The sequence below is a fragment of the Pelobates fuscus genome, chromosome 3 (genome assembly GCF_036172605.1).
Source record: "Pelobates fuscus isolate aPelFus1 chromosome 3, aPelFus1.pri, whole genome shotgun sequence".
NCBI lineage: Eukaryota > Metazoa > Chordata > Amphibia > Anura > Pelobatidae > Pelobates > Pelobates fuscus.
In genome coordinates, this window is record NC_086319.1 from 77,670,406 (window position 1) to 77,697,411 (window position 27,006).

The following is a 27,006-nucleotide window of genomic DNA, read 5'->3' on the forward strand; positions in this document are numbered from 1 at the left end:
GCAAACCTCAGATAGTTTTATATTTATGTGAAATTTGAGAATTATGACTGTGGTTGATCTTCAATGTATTTAATTAACTGTTGCATCTTGTTCTTGTTTTGTTTTTTTAAAGAGCACAAACTATTAAATCTTGGCCCGACAGAGAAATGGTCCATTCGGGAGAAGTTGTGTCTTGCATCTTCAGTCATGCGCAGCGGTGACCAGAACTGGTAAGATATTTCTTTCTAAATTTGCGTGCATTATATTGTAACATAATATTGGCGAGTGAAAATTTAGCCCATGGTAATAGAAATTCACCCCTAATGAGTATGTCATGGACCCTCCAGGCTTGCACCTTTGAGTAACTTTTAAGCCCTAGCTAAACTTTTTTTTTCCATTGCGTCTCATGGCATATTGTTGCTCCACAGACAGTCCTCTTTAGTTCTTGGACAGGGGTACCACATATCTGCATAAAATATGCACAATCTGAAGGCCTGAAAACTACCTAGAGTCCAGTTTTGAGATGCGCATGCTTTTAGGAACATGTGCTAGCTCTGAATTACAGCATGGATTTTGGCCTCCTAACGTTCTCAATCTTGATTATCTCCTCTTAATCCAATGTTTAATTCTGCATTGTCAGGCATGTTCAACCCTGCATTGTTTCTACAAAGCAGCAGTGTTTTACATTGCAGGGTTAAAATGACAGTAACACTGCACCCAGGCGATTTCAATGAGATTATGTGGTCTTGGGTGCGTTTAATGGAATGGGTTTACCAAAAAGATTGCCTGAATATACAGTCTCATGCTGCATAATTAAAGGAACACTATATTGTCAAGCATACAAACGTGTATTCCTGACACTCTAGGTCTAAATTGCTGTTCAGCTCCACGGCCCCCCTTTCCTCTGGTTAAATAGGTTAATTTACCTTTTTCCAGTGCTGTGCGGGTCCGGTTGCGGTTGGAGGGCTCACGCTCTGCCCACATGGCTGATTAAACTTGATGATCTCAATTAAATCCAATGCTTTCCCATAGGATAGCATTGGAAGGCTATTAAGCATGCGCAGCAAAATGCAGCACTGCATCTATCAGCATCTCTATTGCATCTCAGCATTGAATTAATGTATCTCTATGGGGAAAGTTCAGCATCAGGAGACGTTGAACGTCAGTGACCCAGGAAGCAGCTCTAGTGGTCGTCTGAGTGACTGAAACTGGAGGTGTCTCTAGGGAGTAAGGTAAGCGCTGCCTTTTCTCCGAAAGGGCACTGTTTACATTAAAAATGCCTGCAGGGACAGGCTATACTCACCAGAACAACTACATTAAACTGTAGTTGTTACGGTGACTAGTGTGTCCTTTTAAAAATAAGTCCCTACTTTACGATTAATAACTTTTGGATAATATCTTAAATAGAAAAGATTTTTAGATATTTTTTTCCTCAAAAAGCATTGTATAAAACTAAAAAGATTTAAAGTAAACTATCCAATTTTTAAAATAAAATCTTTATTCACTCTGATTTCCGCCAACTGCTACACTAATGAAAATTATCAGTGACTATACCTTTTTTTTTTATCATGCAAGTTATGAACATATGCTAAGTAAATGTTGGTTTTATCGCAACTTTTTGAGCTACGGTATTCGTATTGGAGTTTTACCTTTATTGCTTAAATAAAATGTCTCCTGATTACTCAATATGTATTTGATTAGGGTTGTATAACATTTTCAGGGTGTCTGTGAGTCGCGCCATCAAACCCTTCTCAGAACCTGGTCGTCCTCCTGACTGGTTTTCACAAAAGGTAAGAGACAATCTGGAATAATAATAGGTAAAGACTTATGGAGCTGGTACCTCAAGTACCACCGTGTAGTGGAAAAATGTTCTAGGAGATACACTAGTGTACTGCGTTTGGAATTTGTTGTGAAAGAGATGTTCGATGCCTTCACTGCTTCTTACATGGAGATGTTATAAGGTAAATATTATTTTCCAGCATGTCACTACATTCATTCTATATGATTCTTTGGGGGAACTAAAGTTTACACATCCTTCAAAACGATATAACAAAATATCTCCAAATAATCGCTTTCACCAGACAAGTGCACCCTGTTAAAAAATTATCTCTAGGATAAAAAGAGCTTTTTACCAAGCTCTCATTTAATAAAAAATTCTCATAGATTTTAATCAGTGCACTTATATTTTGGTTGCATTTGTAAAACAAGTTAAAGGTTATTTTCAAGGTTTTATCCAAGCTGTTATTTTTAATGTTTTATTCAAGCTATGATCTTCACAGAAGTCAAGGTTCCCCATTAATTACCGTTCTGCACTAAATGTTTTATTCCAGAATTTAGTATCAGGAATGCCTAACCTACTTCATAATATATTTTGAAATGAGTTTCTCTGCTTGGGTATAGGGCAAAAAATGTAGATTACATAATATGTGGTCCTGATGCTTTAACAGTCTTTTCTTGTGCAAATTTAGCAAAACACATTTATGTGACCGCTACAGTAGTTTGTTGCGATTTTGTTGTATTAGGAATGGATTGTTAGCGCCATCTAGTGATTCTTGCAGTCTCCTGCCTTAAGAGCACATGTTTATCATTGTTAGTGTGATCCTCTGGCTTGTAAAGGAGTAAGCTGTATGTATGATGAATGTCATGATTTTATTTTCTGTTACACAAAACTGTCCTTAATTTTTTATTTTTTTCACCCAACCCTAAGCACTGTGCCTCTCAATACTCTGAGCTTCTGGAAACTACCGAGACCCCAAAGTGAGTATATGCTATTGCACCAAAATGCACATATATATATTTTTTAGTGATAATGTATTTTCATTTGATTGGGTATGTTCGAGAAGTAAGAAATTACTTTGTTGTTTTCAGACGAAAGCGTGGTGAGAGAGGAGAGGTTGTGGAGACTGTGGAAGATGTTATAGTAAGAAAGCTAACAGCTGAAAGGATTGATGAGTTGAAGAAACTTATTAAAGATACTCAAGAAAAATACAGGTGAGGATTACAAAAGTGACCATTCTCAATACAATATACAAATGGGATGAGAATAATTTTTTAAAGCCAAGTTGAAAAATAACCAAGTTTGAGAATTTTCTCAGCTCAAAATTTTAAATCAGTGCTTTCCTATGGGGGATCAGAAGACATCAAACATCCTTATGCAAAGCATGAGGACATCCAGTGTTGTTTCATGGAGTCAAACTCTGTGAAAGGCCACGAAGAAGGCTTAACCGTGCAATGAAAACATGCTTTATATTGCAGTGTTACGGGGACGATGCACCCAGACCACTTCAAAGAGATGAGTATAGTGTCCCTTTTGGTGAAGATCATGCCCCTGCAGTCTTGCTGCTCAATTCTGTGCCATTTAGGAGTTAAATCACTTTTGTTTCTGTTTATGCGGTCCTTCATGAAAACATGATATTTTTATTTCCTGCTCTGTTAATTGAACGTTTATCACAATAAACAATTTATCGCTTCTGCAGGTTTTAGCCTTCAATTAACAGAGCAGAAGATAAGAAATTGATAATTACTGCAAGTAACGCAAGTGTTCTGCTAACACCATACACATTGTGGGTCTTATTTATTTAATTATTTTTTTTAAGCTGGGGGGGGTCCTTTAAGCCAGGGTTTTCCTAACTCTGTCCAACCAGCCAGATGTTGCTCAACTACAACTCCTATGATTCTCTAGGTAACTATTTTAGTCAAAGAATCATGGAAGTTGTAGTTCAGCAACATCTGGAGGGCCAGAGTTTGGAGAACCCTGCTTTAAGCTTAAGTGGTCATCATTTTAAGATGTTCTGACTTCTGATGCTTGGAGTGTCCCATTAAGTGACCACATTTACCAGAATTTTGTGTATTGGGACTGGGCAACACGGTCGATTACATCTGTTTTAATTTTCTCCATACCTTTGACATGCCTTGTTTTGCTGTTAAGATGTTATCATTGTTGATGTCATTTACATGAGATCCTTACAACAAGAGGAATGCTAAAATTACATTAAGGTAGCTTGATTGACAGATGTTTTGATGTTTTTCACTGGAGCTGGAGGGGAGGAGGGGGTATAAATGGGGAGTGGGGTGATTTAAAGTGGAGCCAAAACATTTACAAAAGTTATTAACCATGAACCTAACAAGGCAGGGCTTTCCGAAGGTCATGTGCAGGAGCCTGGGTGCTTGAAGTAAGTAGTCTCAGAATATGTGAGGAATGGAACAGGATGCAAGTATTTATTCCAGCCCTCTACAAAAGGGGTAGGGAGCTCTGCATATTTTGCATACTGGAACCGACGGGATGCCGTTTGGCCACCTTGTTTTCCAATAGCTGGGTTAACCTCCCACATCAGTTCAGCAAAGGTTTGACAGAGATTCAGATTTCCAGTTCATGTTTAATAAAGCATTTTTAGCACCGAGCTGATGTTTCACTAAAGACTTTTTATTTATTATTTTAAATAGTACTGTGATGAAGTAGAATAGCCCAATTAAAAAATCTCTTGGTCAGCCAGCATAACACTATTTACAATAGAAATCAATGGAAAAAAAGTTGCTTGCACAATATCCAAAATCACTATGCACATGTAAATAACTGGAGCTTTTTAGTATCACTCCAACGGTATTACACAGACACATTACAGTGCTGCCACCCACTTCATGGATGCTCTATTAAGGGTTAATAAGTGTCTAGGGGTTTGTACATATACCCCTCTCTGTCTCATTAGAGATTTTACTGTTTAGCTGAAATCAGCAAGGTGAATTGTTAGTGTAGGACTCGGCCAAGAGGTTTTGCCTTGATGTGGCAGGTGAACTTACACTTAAATGACCATTAGGGTAAAACTAAAAAAAAACTCCAGTTATTTAAATGTGCATAGGGATTTGGGATAGTGCACAAGTATATATATTTATTTTTTTCTTTTTTACTTTGTTATAAGTAAAAATTGGTGCTGGTGTGTACTAGAGTCGTTGCTGCTGTCCAGGATTGGTGAGAGTTTGGCGCAGGGCTTAATTTTGTATGTTTATACCACTATTTACATTTGAGCCAAGTGTGACATTAGGAGCCAAGAACTGAGTGGAAGGAAACAGGTGTTTGACCTGGTGGTATTGCATTACATTCAACTTAGAGATCGTTTATTCAATTTTTGCCGGAAAAAAAATATTTAAAAATGTTCATGTTTTGGTATTTGCTAGCTCCTTCAGGACAATGGTCAATTCATCCAATTTTGTTAGTGCTGAAGGAGTTACATTGCTAAATGATTGTAAATACCCAAGTAGAACAGGTGAAAACATACTGTATAAATTTGACATGATGAATAAAACTTTTTTTTTTAATTCTTGATTTGTTAGAAAATTGAAGAAAGAAGCAGAGTTGATTCAAACTGGCCACATGGACAGCAAGCTGGACGAGACCTGGAATGACATTGTGATGTGAGTTCTCTTTTTTAGTTCACATTTACCCATCTCAAACTTGAGCTGCAGTTTATATGAACTTATGAAGTCTGGGTTTCTGACCACGCTTTTTGTATTTAGCAAGAAGAAACAGGAGGAAGAGGAGGCGGAAATGAAGAGAAAGGCCACAGATGCTGCATATCAAGGTACATCTGTACTTGACTTTATCTTGTATTTAATAGCTGCAATCTCGGACTGGTATTTTTTGTTGTTGTTGAGCGTATTGTATAAGCAGCACATCTATAGCTATATCCTCAGCTTTAAAGTTTAGTTTAGCTGATTGTCTCTTCGGCTTCTCTAATATTACTTTTATTCAGCTCGACAGGCAGCTAAGAACATTCCTCGCAGAATTTCAAGCACAGTGGGCCGTGTCTCTGTTGGATCGTCGTCTCCAGGAGGAGAGTTCAGCCTAGGGGACTTGACACCAAGCAATCTTGAGGAGGGAAATGTAGGGGTGTGTACAGAAAGCTTCCCTATCAAAATATGTCCATGATAGACAGAGGTGCCCTTATTGCTCAAGTGATATCACTGCTGCTTATTCTCATCTTTATGTTCTAATTATTTTCAGGTAAGTGTGGGGTCTTTGCCAAGTACAACGGTCTCCTCCTTCATTGGGATACCTGATACCCCTCCTCCTCCTGCCCCCCTGGACTCCCCGTTGACCCCCGTGATGGACGACTCACCCCAGAAAAAGATGGTGGGACAGAAAGCAACTCCACCCCCCTCCCCTCTGCTTTCGGAACTCCTGAAGAAAGGCAGCCTGTTACCCACGAGTCCCCGGCTGGTATGGAACCCCACCCCTGGTCCCCACAGCGACTGTCGCCACACTACCCAAAGTTTGTCCAAGGCAGGGCGTACAATTTAATAGTCAAAGTTTCTTGCCATACCCTCTTCTTTTTTTTCTTTCAGGTGAGTGAAGGGGAATTAGCATTACCATCAGGTCACATTTCTGGTTCAGGTGTTCTTATGGATGTTGGAGTTTTGCCAGGTTTACATGGAGGTGAGATGCATCCTGTGCAAGGCACGATTCCAGCATCTCCCGCAGCTTCAGGTATGTTTCCCTACGTGTTTTTTCAGTTGACTCTGTGTCAGTATGAAGGTTTATCTGCTGTATGTCTGCTGTTATATTGTCTCTTTTCTCAATGCATTTTCTTTCTATCCCCATTTCCCTCCTGTTTCTTGGCCTTCTTGCTTCTTGAATTCCACCACATCAAACCTTCCTTTACCTTTTTCTTTCATACTCCTCAATTCTGGTATTATGTTCCTGGCCTCCTCTCCTGTTCTTTTCTCCCTTCCTGTTCTTGCCTTCTTAGGTGCACCCACTCTGTCCCGGCTTCTAGAAGCTGGCCCTGCACACTTCGCTACACCTCTTGCTTCCTTCTCTGCTGCTGCCACCAGTGAGTCTCCGTCTAAATCTTTGCTGACCCCTATAGAGTCTCAGGCCACCATTGTAATGATGTCAGCAATGCCTATCACTGCAGCTGTCCCAGGTAACTTGCCTTGGGTGTTCTGCTTCTTCTTTTGTTGTAAATTTGTACTTGTACTGTGGACTAGTAGGCTAAGACCATTTATTTCTAAGTCACATGCCTGTTTATTGTACATATACGTAGAAAATTAATGTAATTACACTTTTGTGACCTTTTAAAGGGACACTTTAGGCACCTAAGCAATTTTAGGTTAATGAAGCATTTTAGGTGTTTAGAGAATACCTCTACAGTCTTACTTCTCAATTCGCTGCCATTTAGGAGTTAAATAACGTTTGTTTCTGTTTATGCAGCCCTAGTCACACCTCCCCTGACACAGCCTGCATTAAAAATGGTTTTGTTTTCAATCAGATTTTAACTTGATTTAAAATGTTTTATCTCCTGTTCTGCAAATTGAACTTTAATCACACACTGGAGGCTCCTACAGGATCTAGCAAGCTATTAACAGAACAGGAGATAAGAAATTCTAAATTAAAGAGAGTGTGCAATAAAAAGATACATTAGATGACTCTTTACAGGAAGTTTTAAGGAAGGACATGCTAGTTACATGCAGGGAGGTGTGACTATGGCTGTCTAAACAAAGCGATTTAACTCATAAGTGGCAGAGAATTGAGCAGTCAGACTGTAGTGGCATGATGTATACACCAAAACAGCTTTAGTAAGTTAAAGTTGTTTTGGTGACTATAGTGTCCATTTAATACTGGCTTCACCCAAACACAACATAATTGTGGTAACTGTATTTGATGAATTCATGTCATTAATAGAAACGGCAGCCTGTTTTTCCATGTTTATTGCTGTTATGATTAAGGGAGCAATAGAAAGTGTAATTTAGAAATTTTTTTAATGTATAAAATTAATGAACATTAATCTTATAACTTTAATAGAATTTTTTCTAAACCGCTTCGATCATTATCCATGGCAGCATTTAATTATGGGTTAGCTCCTCCCCTCACAGCAGAAAGGACAGGAAATAGAACTCTGAAACTGGTATAAATAGATCCACCCCCTTCCCACCAGGCAGTCTTTGTAACTAGCTTCACAAATCTCAAAGTAGATGGGTGGGAACATAATGCTGTCATGAATAATGATACGGAAAAGACCATTACGCTACGTATGAAACAGTTTTCCTTATTCCTGATGAAAAATGGCAGCATGTACTTATGGGTAATACCCAAGCAGTATTAATAGTGGGAGGGACAGAGTTCAAATACAGCTAGTGGTTATAAAGAAACATTATTGAGCTGCGCAAACCTAATAAGGCTTATCAACATCCAAACAAGTGATGAACAGGATATTTTTACAATATCTGCTCAGACAAGTTATTGTATCCCAGATGCTGCTGGTCAGCAACCCCCTGGTATTCAAATATAGGGAAAATCCTGGAGAATTATAGTGCCAGGAAGGGGTTATGGTCATGGTAAACAAACCTATAAAATAAACTAATACAAGACAAACTCTTGTAAGAAATGAGACACCCGTCTTTCTTTGGAGAATAATAAAATAGATTAGAGGAGGACCGCCATAAAACATACAGACAGGGTCTGGAAAATCTAAGCATATTTTGATTGTAAAATCCTTATGTAGCATAGATTATCTGCAAATATATCCACAGCAGTTCAAGCATATAATTCACAAATATTACATCAATGCAACGTCTGGAATCAACGTCACTTATAAGGATCTGTTATAAGGATGACACCCCAACTTAATGCCACATATTAGCTGGAAAGTCCCAGATAGTTGACACCCAGAAGAGTCCCCTTGAACATCAGAAAATGCCAGAAGTAGTGGTCCTTCATCTCCAGTGATTTCCCTTATTGTTTTGGTATGAAGTGAAATAATGCATGACCGATTAAACCTAGTAGAATGGTCTGAGGACTGAAAAGTTCCCAAGGGATCAAATAGAGGCGTACTGAATATAACAACTAGCATATTCTCTCAATTATACAGATTATGCATTAGTGGAATTCACTTGTTTCTAAAGTAATATCTAAACCAACTACAGTGCACTGAGCCTGAAACCTGAATAAAAATTATAAATCAGGCCAGGAGTGGTGAATTTGCAGAGTAGACTCTTGCACAAATTAAGAAATGGTTACTAAAGTTGTGACCTGCTGATACAAACAGCTAGTATTCATAACTTTTAAATTAAAAGTCAATCAGGTACTTGCTTCCGAGAGTTTATGCACATGGGAGCAAAAAAAAAACTGTGCACTGGCAATCAGCAATATATACTAAGGTTAAAGGACCACTATAGGCACCTAGACCACTTCAGCTCAATGAAGTGGTCTGGGTGCCAGGTCCATCTAGGGTTAACCCTGCAGCTGTAAATAACAGTTTCAGAGAAACTGCTACGTTTACATTAGGGTTAATCCAGCCTCTAGTGGCTGTCTCACTGACAGCCGCTAGAGGCGCTTCTCACTGTGAAAATCACAGTGAGAAGACGCTGATGTCCATAGGAAAGCATTGAGAACTGCTTTCCTATGGACCGATTGAATGCGCGTGCGGCTCCTGCTGCGCATGCGCACAGTGCTGACGTTGGAAGCGGGAGGAGACTTCCCCAGCGCCGTGGGAGCCCGGCACTGGAGAAAGGTAAGTGATTAACCCCTTCCTCCCCCTTCAGCCTGGCGGGAGTGGGACCCTGAGGGTGGAGGGGACCTAAAGACCCTCTAGTGCCAGGAAAAAAGTTTGTTTTCCTGGCACTATAGTGGTCCTTTTAATGTAAAAACATTCATTGTCTTGACCAATGAGGAGATGGTACCTGGCAATAGAAATACTCTTGGTAGTTACTTCTCTCCGGTATCGGCATAGATGTGCACGCATAAAGCACTATTGACTATTATTGAGCATTACTAGTCTCCGTTTTTGAAACCAGGACTCCTTCTCTGTAGTGGGAGTGGTAACCAGACAGGTTCAGTAACACCTGCAGTCCGTCTAAAGTGGTTAATTGCTTATCATGAAACACAAGTGTGGATGGAGAACTCTAATGCAAAAGCATCAGGCAACATGTTTCTCTTATTCTCTTCATTTAAAAAAAAAAACTGAAGTAGAGAATCCACAGTTTGTAATCGGTATTTACCCAGTGCAACAGTGCATTTGTTTCGGTGGAACTGGGCTATATTTTTTCAGCTCATGCACAGATTTTATATCAGTTGCTTATCCCCTTAACGACGCAGGACGGTTCAGGACCGTCATCGGCATTTTTCCCTTGCCGACCGACGACGGTCCTGAACCGTCCTAAATTTAAGAGGTACTTACCCGATCGCCGTCGTTCCCCCGGCAACGATCGGCGGTGCTCCCGGTGTGGGGAGACTGCCTGCAGCCCAGACAGTCTCCCCATGGCGGATTAGGACCCCTGTGGCCATGTGATCGCCCAACAGGGCGACCACATGGTCACAATAGGTGTCCATGTGTCTGCCTGCAGGGGGACTGTCTGTGCTGACAGGCAGTCTCCCTGCAAGTGTAAAATCAAAAAAAAAATTTAAGTTATAGTTAATAAAAAAAAATGATTATTATATATGTGTGTATATATATATGATATATAGACATATATTATACCTATATAATATATGTCTATATATCATATATATAATGTCATACTAAGTGTATTTTTATATTATTATGTACATATATTAATATAAAAATACACTTATAATTAAATTACACACGTATATATATAATATATATAATAACTATATATATTGTATATATATATATATATATATATATTATTATAAAATACAAATAAAAAGTAATTTAAATTAAACATGTAAAAATAATAATACAAATTTTAAAAAAATTATATATCTATACGAAATTTTATTCTAACTGTATTTTGATATTAATATATATATATTTATATCAAAATACACTTAGAATGAAATTGTATATATATCTATGTATATATAAATAAATAAAAAGAATACGAACTATTCATATGTCCATATACAAAATTACATAAATAATTATATAAATATACACGTAGACTTCAAATATATAAATATGCATATATATTTAAATTCTACGTGCGTATTTATGTAATATTTTTATTATTTTATTGATTGCAATTTAAGGGACCTGCCTGCCAACCCAAGCCGAAAGTCCAGAGAATTTAATTTGCTGTCACTGTATTTTACCCTGTAACGTTCTACGACACCCTAAAACCTGTACATGGGGGGTACTGTTTTACTCGGGAGACTTTGCTGAACACAAATATTAGTGATTCAAAACAGTAAAACATATCACAGCGATGATATTGTCAGTGAAAGTGACTTTTTTTTGCATTTTTCACACACAAACAGCACTTTTACTGATGATATAATTGTTGTGATACATTTTCCAGTTTTGAAACACTAATATTTGTGTTCAGCAAAGTCTCCTGAGTATAAAAGTACCCCCCATGTACAGGTTTTATAGCGTTTTTTAAGTTACAGGGTCAAATATATGGGTCAAATATTTTTACATTGAAAATGGCCAGGTTGGTTACGTTGCCTTTGAGAGCGTATGGTAGCCCAGGAATGAGAATTACCCCCATGATGGCATACCATTTGCAAAAGAAGACAACCCACGGTATTGCAAATGGGGTATGTCCAGTCTTTTTTAGTAACCACTTAGTCACAAACACTGGCCAAAATTAGCGTTCAATTTAGTTTTTTACTTTTTTCACACACAAACAAATATGAACGCTAACTTTGGCCAGTGTTTGCGACTAAGTGGCTACTAAAAAAGTCTGGACATACCCCATATTGAATACCCTGGGTTGTCTACTTTAAAAAAAATATGTACATGTGGGGTGTTATTTAGCGATTTATGACAGATAATAGTGTTACAATGTCACTATTGATACATTTTAAAAATGTATGTTTTGAAACCGCAATATCCTACTTGTACTTATAGCCCTATAACATGCAAAAAAGTAGCAAAAAGCATGTAAACACTGGGTATTTTTAAACTCAGGACAAAATTTTTGTAGATGAGTAAAAGATTTTTCACATAAAAGTCAAAAAACATGTATTTTTTTCAATTTTTCATCATATTTTTTCATTTTTTTAAAATTAAATTACATGAGATTATATAAATAATGGTATGTAAAGAAAGCCCCATTTGTCCTGAAAAAAACAATATATAATTTGTATGGGAACAGTAAATGAGAGAGCGGAAAATTACAGCTAAACACAAACACCACAAAAGTGTCAAAAAGATGCCTGGTCGCAAATGTACAACATCGCAAAAACAGTCCGGTCCTTAAGGGGTTAAACTAAAATACTAAGGCTGTGAATATATTGTGGTTGTTAATTAACACCATCTAGCACACACAATATACCAATCACATATACTGATGATGTGTTTTAATGCACATCGTATGCAGAGATTTAATTCCCATATATTGAGGGTGTGTCTTAACAGCACCTTATGTACATAGATAATATGAGGGAGAGTGACAGCTGCAGGGAGAACTTGCCCTCGACACTTGAAAGGAGGCAAGTTTTAGCTTGATATTTACACAGCAAGGGTCACTTTAACCAAACAATGTTTTATGAAAACAACGATTTTTGGTTTCAGTCGCCCTTTAAGGAATGAGAAATACGAAGTGAGACCACAGGCTTGCCTAAAGAAATGGATTTTAAAGGACTTCTTAAATGATTGAAGGCTAGGGGAAAGTATTTGGAAAGCAGCTAGAACAGTCTACTCTACCAGAATATTTATGCTACTTTTCTGAATGGGTTGGTTTTGTTTTGGTGATATTTTTTAGCTTAAGAGCATTGTTTGTGTTCCCTCTTAGTGATTTGTAGTGGATAGCAGCAACCACCAGGAAATGTAAAAATCTGTTTTTAGAATGACAGTGAGTTAGACTTATTCAAGTTTTGTGATGTGGGGCAGACACCAGGAACACTGAATATATGCTTTACAGCTTTGTACCATTTCTCTGATCACTATTTCTTCTACTACTCTGTATGTTATTATTCATGACTTGGTACATGGCATCATGTGTCTATCCTAACACCGTTTCTAATGTTGCAAGACTTCTGTGCTAGCAATTAGAAACAAAGAAAGCCATTTTCTTCTGGACTCTATGAAAATAATGGTATACGTAAGACACAAGCTAAAAAGGTTATACATCATGAAAATGGTAAACCTAAATCATAGATGAAATAATAATTACTTTGCAAACTTGCTATGTCTTACATAGTGACCCAGCAGGAAGGCAGTGATGCTGCTCCAGATCCACACACAGTCACCGTGTCCATGGACAGCACGGATATTTCCATGATCATAGACTCCATCAATAAAGAGTGCCTAGGAAGTAGCGAAGGGACCGGACAACCAAAGGATGCGGTCTCTGAAGTTAAAGGGGACTTGGATCTAGCAGAAAAGATGGATATTGCTGTGTCATACACAGGCGAGGAATTGGATTTTGAGACTGTGGGTGACATCATTGCCATCATAGAGGACAAGGTAAATAAAGCACTGAGCTAGAGTTTGCTAGAAAAGGATATTAAAAGAGAGCAGACTACTAAAACAAACCCAAAAATAGTCACTTATGATATCAAACTTCCCCTTCTCTGAACAGAAGAGAAAGTGATGACACTTTAAACACAAATATCACTGTTTGAAAACCAATCTTTTCCTAGAGCTCAGAATATTTTGTGTGTATATAGTTCTACAGCAATAGTCCATGTGTTTAGGAACTAGTTTTTGTAAATAAAATGAATTGTTCATAATGACCCCTTTTTTTTCCCAGTTAAATTGACGGCAATAATTAATTCATGAGATCATCTAATATTTTCTTGAATATCCATGGTCACAACTCTCATTGACTGTTGAATGATGGGAGTAATGCCAGATAGAGGCCAATATATAATATATAGCTTTACTTATATAAACAGTTTGTGCGTTTGTTAACACATGTAACTACAAGGTACAAGCCCGTGTTTTTATTTATTTTATGATCAGGTGGATGACCACCCAGAAGTACTGGATGTGGCAGCAGTTGAAGCTGCTCTGTCTTTCTGTGAAGAAAATGATGACCCCCAATCACTTGGGGGCCCCTGGGATCAGGCTGTTCAAGAGCATACAGCAAAGCAGGAAGCACTTGGGCAGTCTCTCCTTCCAGGGGCCAAGGAGCCAGATTCTATAATGAACATCATGGAGCTTACTTCTGAAATAAAAACTGAGCCACCTGACCAAGACATGGAACAGTCACAGACAGAGGGAAGCTCCATCAATTCCCATTCACCATTTCATCTCGGCCATTCAGAACATACAGAAGATCTAAGAGGAACCACTCTAAAGGAGCCAATCAAAGAAGAGGAAACGGATCATAACTTGAAAACAGAGGTAGTTTTATTTAATACCCAACTTGTTAGTAATACACTCTTATCACTCAGACTTTGCTTATTTAGTATATTTTTATTTATTTTTTGCTTGTAGGAGCTCCATTCTGAAACTTCCCAGAGTGAGACTTTTGCAAATGAGGATGAAAAGGGAATGAAACTGGAGCAGAGACCTGTGCTAATTGGTGCGCACTAGGAGCAGTAGAAAACATATGCTAGTTCTGGGGGTGTAACTAAATGTATTGTGGAGTGGGGAAACATAGAGTGATGACGTATACTTGTTCTCATTGTCCTGCTCCCTCCCATTTCCAGACCCAGTGAAATCGGAACCACAGTCTAGCAACCTCAACAAGGTACATTTGATTTGCTTAGGATGTTTTCCAAACCATTGATAGTAATGACAGGAACAGTGTTACATAAACATTCTCCACCTTCCATTTCCATTCTCAGGACTCTCAAGGTGAGGAAGAAGATGAAGACGACGATGTCACAAGTGAGGTTGGAAGCCCAGAGGAGCCCAAAGAAGAGGAGGCAGGAGAAGAATACCTGTCTGAGATGGATAACGAGCCCCCAATCAGTGAAAGTGATGATGGTTATAGCATCCATAACGCTCAGCTGCAATCCCACACACTCGCTGATTCCATTCCTAGCAGCCCAGCATCTTCTCAATTGTGAGTAACATGGAAATCAAGGAGTGATTTTTTTTTTTTTTAATATATGTATCAAACTAAGTTTATTTGCATTTATTATGAGAAAATCTTTATATATTTACCAATATTTCAGCTCTGTCTGTAGTGAAGACCAAGAGGCTATCCAAGCTCAAAAAATATGGAAAAAGGCCATCATGTTAGTCTGGAGAGCAGCAGCCAATCACAGGTCAGTAACTGAGATGCAGGACTCACACTGTGTAGCTTCGCAGTACAAGGGGTATTGCAATTCTTGTGTTTTATTTTTTTTATTGTACTGTAAAGAGAAAAAAAATCTTACCCTTTAAACCACAAGCTACAATTTTCAGTTCATTAGTTTTAAAAATTATTTGGATTTAGAAAAAAATAATAATAATAAAAAATTTAAAAAAAGTTTAAACCGATATCCGCTCCTAAGCAATAAATATGTAGTTATAAAATTTACATATAAAAGGAACACACATTCTCAACGCTACAGTAGTGCACAAGAAGCAAAATATATACTTGCCTTTATTCCACCGGTGTCACGATGGATATGGAAGATCTCCGTAAATGGCTAATCATTGTTAAAGATGCGCTTGCCAGTGCAATAGCAAGCAGTAGGAAAAGGGCTTGTAAGAGAGCCGGGGTATGGAATCAAAAAAATAATCACTTGTTCTAGGGACTAAAGCGGTAGCCCAATCTACTTGTCCGTCCTGACACACAATAATTTAATTCATAAATATTCGGGCCACTGCCTAGACATTGACGTTTTGCTAAACTCTACATTTTACTAAATTAAATCTTAATGGAAAAATTGAGGCAGAAATAGCTGAACTGGAAAAATTCTCAATATGGCAATTTTGCCATTTGTTTTTGTTTTTTTATTTTTTTGCAAAATTGAGTTTTGTAAATGGCCCTAGAATGAGCTGGAGGTATCATCTGGATTGATGTGAGATCGTTTAGGTACAGTTTCACATTAGAGACCACCCCTTCCTCTGCCGCACTGCTATTGCATAATCAACGTTAGTGTATTATCAGTGTCAGATTCTTCCAACCTGAGCAGCATTGATTGGCTTATAGCAAACGCTAGTTGTTATTTATTTCTTAGAGTATCCCTTTAATTTAGGGGCACACTATAGGCATCAAAATAACTTTAGCTTAATGAAGCAGTTTTGGTGTATAGATCATGCCCCTACAGTTTCACTGCTCAGTTCTCTGCTATTCATGAGTTAAATCACTTTTGTTTCTGTCCCTGCAGCCCTAGCCACACCTTCTCTGGCTGTGACTCTCACAGCCTGCATGGAAAAAGTGGTTTCATTTTCAATCAGAAGTTAACTTGCTTTATATGTTTTAATCTTCTGCTCTGTAAATTGAACTTTACTCACACACTGGAGGCTTCAGCAGGATCTAGAAGTCTATTAACAGAGCAGGAGATAAGAAATTAAATTAAACGGACTGTGCTTAGTGTTTAGGAAGTCTGTGTACGTCACATGCAGGAAGGTGTGACTAAGGCCTTATAACAAAGTGATTTATCTTCTAAATGGCAGATAATGAAACCGTGAGACTTCGGGTGCATAGTGTCCCCTTTACACCTAGCATATGTGTATTAGGTATGTAGTTTTAAAACATAATCAGAAACCATTATGAAACAATATACAGCCAGTAGAGTAGTTTGCTTTCTACACCGTAGATGGAAGTTATAACTCCTATAAATCTTGAAATGTATTTCTTGTAATTTCTTAGGTATGCAAATGTCTTCCTCCAGCCTGTTACGGATGACATTGCTCCTGGCTATCACAGCATTGTACAGAGGTAAAATCATATTCTGTATATTTTATACCGCACATACACATTTATGCATAACAGTGCTGTATGTCAACTTCACTTGATCTGTTTTCCTGCAGGCCTATGGACCTATCGACTATAAAGAAAAACATTGAGACCGGTATAATTCGTAGCACAGCAGAGTTTCAAAGGGACATCATGCTAATGTTCCAGAATGCGGTTATGTACAATAGCTCTGACCATGATGTATACCACATGGCGGTGGAGATGCAAAGGGATGTGTTAGAACAGATCCAGGTACTTGTTTCTTTATATTGCTTTTGTAGATGTGTCCTGTCGAATACACAGTGTGCTGAAAGTGCACTTTAACCAATTTGAGTCTCGATTGAGGTCTTCAGAAAATGAATACTTTAGATGAGATCAGGTGTCAGTAGAATGATGGTAAAGAGTCCCCAAAATCGTATTATAGTTCCTCCATAAATGTCAGCGTTACTGCTTTAGCACAGGTGGCTTTGAATTGAGACGTCCATAGCTCTTTCAGCCTTTCATTTCCATTCAAAGTCAACTTCTGAATTAGATGATATGTTGCATAGTTCTGCTCAAATGGTTTGATAAAAATTAGGGTGATGACAGCTACAGATATTTTGCATTATGACCATTGTAATTAGCTATGGTTGTGGTGTCTAGTGTCCATTTTAGATTGTTTAGACTTTTTATTAAACAGAGTATTAGGTTATATTTCAGCATGGGTGAACCATATTTTTAACTTCAGACTTTTGTGCCACAGGAGTCTGTGTCATTGGGTTTTCTACTTGGAGCTAAAATATTCTTAATTTGTGGATGGTCAGGTATCCACTCATGACTCTGTAAAAAAATAAATAAAAATGAATGCTGAACAGTGACAATGTATAAATCAAACTATGCAGTGGAAGTCTAATGCAAGAGGGTTTTTTTGTTGCTAAATTATATCCGCATGCAGAAATGGTTATAAAACGTGTTTATGAGAAAATTGCAATTTGTAAATTAACAATGCAAAAATATTTCATATTATGCAAATGTATTCGAAGTGAAGCAAAATACAAGACTACATTTTAACATGCAAGTTATATTTACTGTCTCGTTATATCCTCTATCTGAGCTATGGCACAATTAACTATATTATTGGCATCTTCTTCAAACAGCAATTCCTGGCCACCCAGTTAATAATGCAGACATCAGAGTCAGGCATAAGTGCCAAGAGCCTAAGGGGTCGTGACTCAACACGCAAGCAGGATGCTTCTGAGAAGGTACAATCATGCTTAACATTTCATTCCCCAATGGGGAATGCATTACAGCTCCTATGAACATTTTATGAACTGATTTGCCATTGTATTAAAGCATCTGTTTGTGAGTTTGAAGACTGTCTGTTTTACAAATGACTGTGTACAAGCAATACCATGCATGGCAATTCCACCTGCATGTTATCACAAGAGAGGATGTAAAAAATGTTACTGCAGTTTTGTTATATGACCTATAACAAAGGGAATTGGTTAGTCTTTACTCGACCGGATTATCCACTGTAGAGACTTGCTTGTGGGAGAGAAATTAAAACATGGGTTGGGTGGCATTTACTTGTTCATTTTGTTTGCTTGGATTTGCAAGAGAAGCCAGTACTGTATCTTATTTAAGCATTGTAGACGTGAAACAAATACATGCCAGCTGTCCCCTATACCATTGTCTGACTCTTGTTCTTGCCACTCTAATCCCAATGTCCTGGCTCCTACGCTGCTTTTTGTGCCATGTATGTGACCGCTTCTCAGTGTGTCTTGTGTTGGAGAGTCTCCGTGGTATCTGACCTGTTTTTCTGTTTGTCGTCTAACAGGACAGTGTCCCCATGGGCTCTCCTGCCTTCCTTCTCTCTCTCTTTGTAAGTATTGAATAGGTGCATTGAGTTGGGGCAATAATTTATTATGTCTTTATTTTATTTTACGATCACACCTGTTTGACAAAGCAATTAATATACCCTTTTAAATGTGATTATTGCTCTCGAGTCTTTCTCTGTGTCTGTTGTGCAACAATCTGCTTCCTATCTTTTCCCTGCATTCTTTCTGTTTCCTAAAAAAAAAAGAAGAGAGCTATTTCTGTGTTCTTCACGCTCTAGATAGAAAATAATGGCTGTATGGGTGGTTACGGTCTGTTGCTCCACAACCCACCCAATGCATATGCTGCAATATCAAACCAAAAGCTAGCAGGGTCAAGTCAAATGGTCTTCCCTGTGTGAAACAGAAGATTTTGTACTACAACAGTGTAGCTTGATCAATAAGAGCAGTGATTGAGAAAGCCTTGAATTCTGAAAGCAGACAGGGTTGAGACAGCAATTCCCAGCTTAAGATGTCAGGTATGTGATCAGTCTTGAACATGGCCTAGAAATATCCCATCTTGGGAACCACAGGCATTTTAAGAATCTGCAGAATCAAGATTTCATGTTACAGTACTGATACTTCTCACATTTACCCTTAACAGGATGGTGGCACTCGAGGTCGTCGTTGCGCAATCGAAGCAGACATGAAAATGAAGAAATGAAAGTTCTTCGAGTTTCAAGCTGAGCATCATGTTGATAACATCAGCAGTTCAGAAAATTTAAAAGAACTATCTGGGCACCATAACAACTTTAAAAAAAATAAGTTGTTATGGTGAAAGGGGGTCCCTGGCCCTGGCTTACCTTTAGGAGTTAAACCATTCACGAACAGTTTAACCCCAAAGTCTCCTCTCCAGCACCATTTCACTCTGTACCCTCCACATCCGCTTTCTCAAAATCTTCAGAACAGAAGACTGGAAGAACCGCAGGGCAGGGTTGCTGATGCTCTAAGCCAATCAGTAGAACCATGTTCATAAAAAGGGCTTGCAAAAGGTATGTACCTTTTATTCAAGCAGTTTCTATGAATGGGATGCTACTTATAGGCTTTGAGCATCAGCTAACTGCTCTAAGCCAATCAGCAGCACCTCTGCCCTGCGGCTCTCCCAGTTTTCTGTTGTGAAGAAAGCAGTGGTGGAGAGGGTGGGGAGACTTTTGGGTTAAACCCGTTTGCGAACAATTTAGGTAAGCCAGGGAGCTCCTGGCACCATGACTTCATTTTAAGTTAAGGGCCCAAACTGTTCCTTTAAATTGTATTACATTTGTGTTAATGAGAACATTTCCCCCTCTACTTATTTAATTGGGGGTGTTAAAAAGTATTGTTAATAGTGTGTAGATATGTATAGTGTAAATCTTAATCTCTCTGTCTATGTTGGTTTTCAGTTGTTTAGACCTAGGTAAGTTGTAATATGGCGTTCAAACTACTACTACTACTATTAAGTTGAATTACATCTGGAGATGTGTATCCATTTGGAACAACTGTCAAGTGGAATACAAGACATATTTGTGTGATATGGTGTCTACTTGACAGTCTAATGTCCATCATGAAAATTAGGTGCAAGAATGTCATGTTAAGGACAATGAATTAAAAAAAAAAAAAAAAAAAAAGATTTTGTTTTAGTCAAAAAAAATATAGGCCTGACTTTTTGCTTTTCAAGGAGCACTCCAATGAAAAAAAAATACATTTTATTTCTAACAATTTAGTAGATAAATCCCCAATGAAAGCAAGCATACTTAATTTATGCCTTTTTCATTGGGGATATATGTAAAAACAGCTTGTAAAAGCAGCAGATCTCTTGTCCGCGGCCTTTGCAAGCCCTCCTCTTCTAACCCCACCCAGAATTGTGGTGACTGTCCAATCAGAGGCTTTCCAATTCAGCTCAATGAGAAGTCTTTGCAAGTCAGGTGCTCTTGGCAATTACTGCCTTTTGAGTTTAGCTCCACTGAGCTGTTGTCTGACAGCCACAGGGGCGTAACAAGGTTAATTAAAAAAAAGTGTAAAGGGCGTAACAAGGTTAATTTATAAAGGTGAACATTTCTATTGAAATCTGCATTTTTTTTTTTTGTGAAATGGGAGGGAAGGGGAGGACACTTTTCATACACAGAAAGCATTTCAGCAAGTTAAAGTGGTTTTGAGACGTTTGGAGTGCCCCTTTAACTTTTTTTAATTTTTTTTTTATAGCACTTGCAATTAACAACTCACTGTTTTGATTTGTCACTTTCAAGTGTCAGAGCCATATATGTGGTACAGTGCATGTTTTGCATTTGTGATTGTCTAATTGCAGCTTAGGAGCATTTTTTATTTTAATTTTTTTTTTCTAATTATTTATTTAAATAGTGTTGGCCTATAGAAGGATGTAGATGTCACACTATATTGGTATTTTTAACTATATATATATATATTTTTCTGCTTGAGTATTAATTACAAGTAATAACATAAGCACAATGGCATGCATCTTTCCTGATCAAGAACATTTTTTTAGTGTTTAAACTGTTGCAGAAAACAATGGCTATTGAGGACATTAAATGTAGCAAAATCGATAACTACGTTTTAGGAGTTGATACCTTGAGTCTCTATGCTGTAGTTCGGCATATTCTAACTGTAAAGCTTTAGTATAGGTTTTATTTTTTATTATTTTGTGAGCTTACTTGAATTCAAAGTGTGATGTTATCCATCATGTAAATCTTGCTGGTTAATAAGCTTGTCTGTGTATTAAATCATCTCATGTATAGTAGCAGGGTGGCATTAAAATGTAACTGTGCTTATTATGATGAGGGAAGCGTGTTTAAAGATTTAAGTCAAGGTGTAAATATTTTAAAGTGTCAAATTAATTATGTTTCTCTAAATACAGTAAAGAAAAGCCAACACATTTGAACAAAAATAATCATGTCTGTTGTATTTTTTTGGAAATAGTTTTTTGATTATTCCCATAAAAACAATTTTGACAGACATAAAGGTTAATCTATGGCAAATGTAGTTGTTCTTAGTGCTTCACAATGTTGTGCAGTCCTTGTAAGAGCAATTATTTTATTAGCATAGTAGCACGGCAACTAACATCTTGCATCGTTACTTCCAGCTCTGTGTTTAGCAAAACACATACACGTCATTAAAATGGCTTATTCAACAGCTAGCAGTTTTGGCCTGTTTGTTCATTTTCATTGTGATAAGCTTTGTAATTTTGACGTTTGTATTTGGAAAGTGTGTTTCTGACTTATACATGTTTATTGTATATCGATAATATTCCTTTGGAACTGTTAACTAAGTTAGTTAATCACGACAGAGATGCTCTTGGCTACATGAGATTTTAAGGCAAAGTGTAATAATGATTTTGGATCTGAGCATTCCTGGTCAATTTTAGCTAAGTGATCATGTGTGGTTTGTGGAGTAATTTAAAAAAAAATTTTTCACATATATATATATATATATATATATATATATATATATATATTTGAGGCACAGATCTCTTATAGTAACTATTGTTACAGCATGACATCCACATCACTTACAGCATCAGTGTCATAGCTATACTGCCCCATTATATTGAACAACAGGGGGCAGCAACCCTAGAAGGGAGATCCCTCTAAACCCTTCGAAAACAGAGATAATCAACAAAATAGAAGTAAGGGCTGTGCCGATTCTTAAATCACAATATAATGAGCAGTGAAAATCACAATATAAAATTAAATAAAATCACAACACATAAAATAAGTAAAAAAAAAAAAAAAAAAGTCCAATAAAAGGGATCTTACTCAGATCAAATATAGAGTAAAGTGCTTGCTCTGGAGTAATATCCTTAGTTTCCTTATCCGGATGAATCCACTTATATGAAAGACAAAAAACAGATAAAAAGAACCAATAGTGCATTATGAACGGTCCAATATATATGTAGATGAAACAAATGGGAATAAACTCACATTTAATAGAGCTATAGCTAACTCTAGTTTGAAGGGCGTACAGTGGTATAATCCCCACTTATGGGATATGTTGTGAGTCTCTTCCTGGGGTATGGTCCACACTCATAACAGGGTAAAAGGAGACCTGGCATTTTTAGTATCCTGTACTCCCAAAAATCTGAGGTGGGGATCATACCACCAACGCTGTTACCAAGGAGCAGTTAGCCTGCTCTTTGATTGTGAGTACTGTCTTAGTTATTTTATATACTGTTGCTTTTTATTCAGTGAGCACTATTAGTTGTCTCCTTTTACCCTGTTTTGAGTGTGGACCATACCCCAGACGGTAGAGACTCACAACATATCCCATAAGTGGGGATTATACCACTGTACACCCTTCAAACTAGAGCTGGCTATAGCTCTATTAAATGTGAGTTTATTCCCATTTGTTTCATCTACATATATATTGGACCTATCATATGGCACTATTGGTTCTTTTTATCTGTTTTTTGTCTTTCATATAAGTGGATTCATCCAGATAAGGAAACTAAGGATATTACTCAAGAGCAAGCACTTTACTCTATATTTGATCTGTGTAAGATCCTTTTTATTGAACTTTATTTATTTATTTTTTATTTTTTTGACATCTGGATTTTTCACTTATTTTATGTGTTGTGATTTTTACTGCTCATTATATTAAGATGTGATTTAAGAATTGGCAGAGCCCTTACTTCTATTTTGTTCACTGTCCAGTATAAAGCCAAAAACATGTAAAATAATACAATGTGAGCACGATATTACGTTGCTGCAGAGGGATTTAGATAGACTGGGGGACTGGGCACTCAAATGGCAGATTAAATTTAATGCTGAAAAATGCAAAGTTATACACTTCGGCGTAAAGAATACACAAGCAACTTATACCCTTAATGGAAGCGAATTAGGGATAACAACACACAAAGAGGACTTGAGAATTGTTATAGACAACAAACTATGCAACAATGTGCAATGTCAATCAGCAGTGGCTAAGGCCAGTAAGGTATTGTCATGCATGAAAAAAGGCATTCATTCTCGGGATGAGAATATCATTTTGCCTCTTTATAAATCACTGGTAAGACCACATATTGAATATGCTGTGCAATTTTGGGCACCTGTTCTAAAGAAGGATATTATGGCACTGGAAAGGGTCCAGAGCCGGGCTACAAAATTAATAAAAGGAATGGAACACATCAGCTATTAAGAAAGGTTAACAAATTTAAACCTATTTAGTTTAGAAAAACGTCGCCTGAGAGGGGATATGATAACATTATACAAATATATTCGGGGCCAATACAAACCATTGTGTGGAAATCTATTCACAAACCGGACTTTACATAGGACACGAGGTCATGCGTTTAGACTGGAAGAAAGAAGATTTCGTCTAAGGCAAAGAAAAGTTTGTGTTTTTTTTTACTGTAAGAACAATAAGGATGTGGAATTCTCTGCCTTGAAAAGTGGTTTTATCAGAGTCCATACAGATGTTCAAACCCCAACTAGATGCATACTTGCAAAAACAGAATATTCAAGGATATAATCTTTCAATGTAGGGTGATACCTGCTTGATCCAAGGATAAATCTGACTGCCATTCTGGGGTCAAGAAGGAAGTTTTTGTTCCTAGCTTGTTGCAAAATTGGAAGTGCTTCAAACTGGGTTTTTTTGCCTTCTTTTGGATCAACAGCAAAAAAACGTGAGGAAGGCTGAACTTGATGGACGCAAGTCTCTTTTCAGCTATGTAACTATGTATGCTCTCAGTTGAAAAAGAGGCCGTGAGGATATTTCAAAGATGGATACCTGCCCTGGCACTTGAAGGAGATGCAAGCAATATGCTGATATCTTTCCCTAATCACTTAACTGCTGCAGCTATTTAAGGATCCTTCATCTGGGGAACACTATCTGCTGGGTTGGAATGTCTCATAATTTATTTCTTTACTTACAACATGTGTTTTGCATTTTTTTATTGACTATAAAGCAAGAGTTGTTTTACTTGCAGAGAAGTTAACTCCTTTGTTTTTTTTAATGCTTGCCTTAGTATGGTTTAAATAATGCTAGCTTCGTTCCATCTATAACTTCTATCTCGTATTATGGAGGGGCTAAGTCTGACCTGGAAGCTAACATAGCTCCCATTGCTCCATATAAGATATGTTCAGCTTCATAACTGAACTCTTCGGGACATCTGCAACAGACATAGATTGCTGACCATCAGGTTGTCTGTTACTGCCTGAAAACTGGGGGTCTACACAGGACATACAGCATTACCAACTGCAATCTCACACACAGCCAAGATAACCAATTCTGCTAGAAGATACTCCTGTGTGTTGCATTTCCGCAGATGGTTACAGACTTGAATTGTTAAATGTCTAGCATGTATTTTATATATAACTAACTGGATGTCAAACACATTACAGCAAAGACAGAGTTCATCTTGGGGTTCCAACAGGATTTGGCTAAATGATTACAATAGAGCTATGTTTTTGGACCAGATGTCTATGGCTGAACTGTGGATGCAGCCTCTGTGGCAGACCCTTCTCAGAGGTCCTTTTCACCATAGAGATCTTTGACCCCCGCCTTTGATGGCATGGAAATAGAACATATGATCTGCACACCAGATATTTTTCAGATAAAACCATTTTAATTTTACTTCAGGCTTGCAAGGCTGTTATCGGTCACATTTGCCACAGGATGTTGCGTACATTCTTGACTTGTTCTTTTCATGAATACCATTGGAAACGCGGTTGGACGAGCAATGTAATCTATACGTAAGTTGGGCATTGATGGAGACTGGTAACTCGGCATGACTGCCGCGCCGGTCGCACTATATACCACCTCACTGTCAGCAGCGGTCACCTTGGACAATGGCAACTGATAGGCGCATGATGACGAGTTACATGTATATTGTATAGGCGGAAACTCTGACTGTATAGTATCAAAATCTACCCTGACGAGGTTCCGAGCCTTTCCCAGGGTCTAGAAGCCTCTACTTAAGTTTTAAGTAAAAGTTTAACATTGGAGGTGAGAAAGCCTATACCTGACATAAAGGACTTTGGTCCTGGCCATGCATGGAAAGCTACATGCTATCCAACTCAACATTGACGGACTGAGTCGTATTCCTTTATTGTTCCTTCCTTTCTTTGTTATAAACCAAAAATGTGCTGTGTCCACCTGTTGTTCTGTTGAATATTGTAATTTGCACTCAGAAGCTGGTGTAGCTTTGAGTAAATGATGGAGATACATGCACGACAAAAATAAAGAATTTAAAAAAAAAAATGAATACCATTGGAAGTCTTTTAAACTTCCTCACATTTTGGAATCCCTTAGGGATGGTTTGGCTATGTGTTTGGAAATATCAAAGTTGGATCAACACTGTTTTTTCAGCTGTTCATTTACCAAATTGATTGTTTTTCAGGTGTTGTGTTCAGTATTCTTGATATTTATGTAGTGCCAACTTATTCCACAGTGCTTTACAATTTTATTTGGGAAACTAACAAGAAATGAGACAATTACATATTGATACAGAAACAATGGGTAGATGAGAACCGTGCTCAAACGAGCTTGCATTCTAGAGGATTGGAGTATAAAGACACAGTATGAATCAAAGGGGACAGCAAAGAAACAAGGTAGAAAAGTAGTAGAAGTGGAGGTGAGAGTGGAGAGTACACATTATGGCGGGGCAGTATGGCTTCTGGGGTGACCAACTAGGAGAGATCACAGTAATCCATGCGAGAGATTACAAGAGCTTGAAAAAGCTCCTTAACAACATCTTGAGTAAGAAAGGGGCGGATGCGGGCATTGCTTTTAAGCATTTGGATTTAGCTGTGATTAGTTCTGCGGAAGCCAGGAGAGGGTCGAGGAAAGCATTGGATGGCAACAAAAAGAAGTAGGGAAATATTTTTGTTAAGTTCAGTGAATAGTTAAGCAAACCATAACTTCCCTGCCCATACATTTAGAATTATTAGCCGTATTTAACTGCCATAAGTAATGATCAGTATAATAGCCATTTATAACGACCTTTTTTCATTCGGTAACAACACTTCTGATATTTATCATTGTGCAAAGTACTCTTAACAACTTTCAGTTGTAACTTTGACATCTCACTGGCCGCACACCTAAACAAATGCCTCATGATTACATAGTAAAATAGACGGAATGTTTTTTTTTCTGATTCTGCTTCAAAATAACTTTGCTACAAAATGGCAGTTTGGATCAGAAATGTATTCTTCAAATCAACATAGATTTTATAATTTATGACTTGTTAAGCCCTGCGTCCTACTACATATTTCTACTGTCCCTGTATATATTTGTACATCTTCTCTGAGACTGTTTTTTTTTTGTTTTTTAAACTTTCTAGCATTTCTTCACGTCCATAATATCATTTTTATCTTGTGAAGCAACAGCCCTTTTTATAAACACATTAGAGGCCCATAATCTATCCAAATTCCTTTGCAGAGAAACGATATGCTGCTCTCATTCTATTTTGTTACCTAATTTTGTGTAATTTACTGACACA

At 37.6% G+C, this 27,006-nt stretch overlaps 2 protein-coding genes across 6 annotated transcripts in view; one reads left to right on the forward strand and one right to left on the reverse strand.

Moving 5' to 3' along the window:
* Positions 1-21,459, forward strand: part of BRD8 (bromodomain containing 8) — a 25,654-nt gene extending 4,195 nt beyond the window's left edge. The window contains exons 2-22 of one of the 5 annotated variants that reach the window (XM_063447255.1): positions 113-209; positions 1,700-1,769; positions 2,687-2,736; positions 2,848-2,970; positions 5,308-5,388; positions 5,491-5,555; positions 5,727-5,863; positions 5,978-6,193; positions 6,319-6,460; positions 6,723-6,899; positions 13,084-13,349; positions 13,848-14,231; positions 14,325-14,412; positions 14,540-14,580; positions 14,678-14,898; positions 15,011-15,103; positions 16,639-16,707; positions 16,800-16,977; positions 17,862-17,966; positions 18,542-18,586; positions 19,183-21,459. In XM_063447255.1, coding sequence (XP_063303325.1) covers positions 113-209; positions 1,700-1,769; positions 2,687-2,736; positions 2,848-2,970; positions 5,308-5,388; positions 5,491-5,555; positions 5,727-5,863; positions 5,978-6,193; positions 6,319-6,460; positions 6,723-6,899; positions 13,084-13,349; positions 13,848-14,231; positions 14,325-14,412; positions 14,540-14,580; positions 14,678-14,898; positions 15,011-15,103; positions 16,639-16,707; positions 16,800-16,977; positions 17,862-17,966; positions 18,542-18,586; positions 19,183-19,242 — 2,708 coding nt within the window. In that variant the 3' untranslated portion in view covers positions 19,243-21,459. The remainder of the gene's footprint in view (positions 1-112; positions 210-1,699; positions 1,770-2,686; positions 2,737-2,847; positions 2,971-5,307; positions 5,389-5,490; positions 5,556-5,726; positions 5,864-5,977; positions 6,194-6,318; positions 6,461-6,722; positions 6,900-13,083; positions 13,350-13,847; positions 14,232-14,324; positions 14,413-14,539; positions 14,581-14,677; positions 14,899-15,010; positions 15,104-16,638; positions 16,708-16,799; positions 16,978-17,861; positions 17,967-18,541; positions 18,587-19,182) is intronic. The other 4 variants (XM_063447256.1, XM_063447258.1, XM_063447257.1 and 1 more) reach the window with 4 other exon arrangements.
* The window catches only part of RMND5B (required for meiotic nuclear division 5 homolog B), a 111,463-nt gene that overhangs the window by 45,346 nt on the left and 39,111 nt on the right, over positions 1-27,006 (reverse strand). The gene's annotated exons all lie outside the window — the stretch shown is intronic.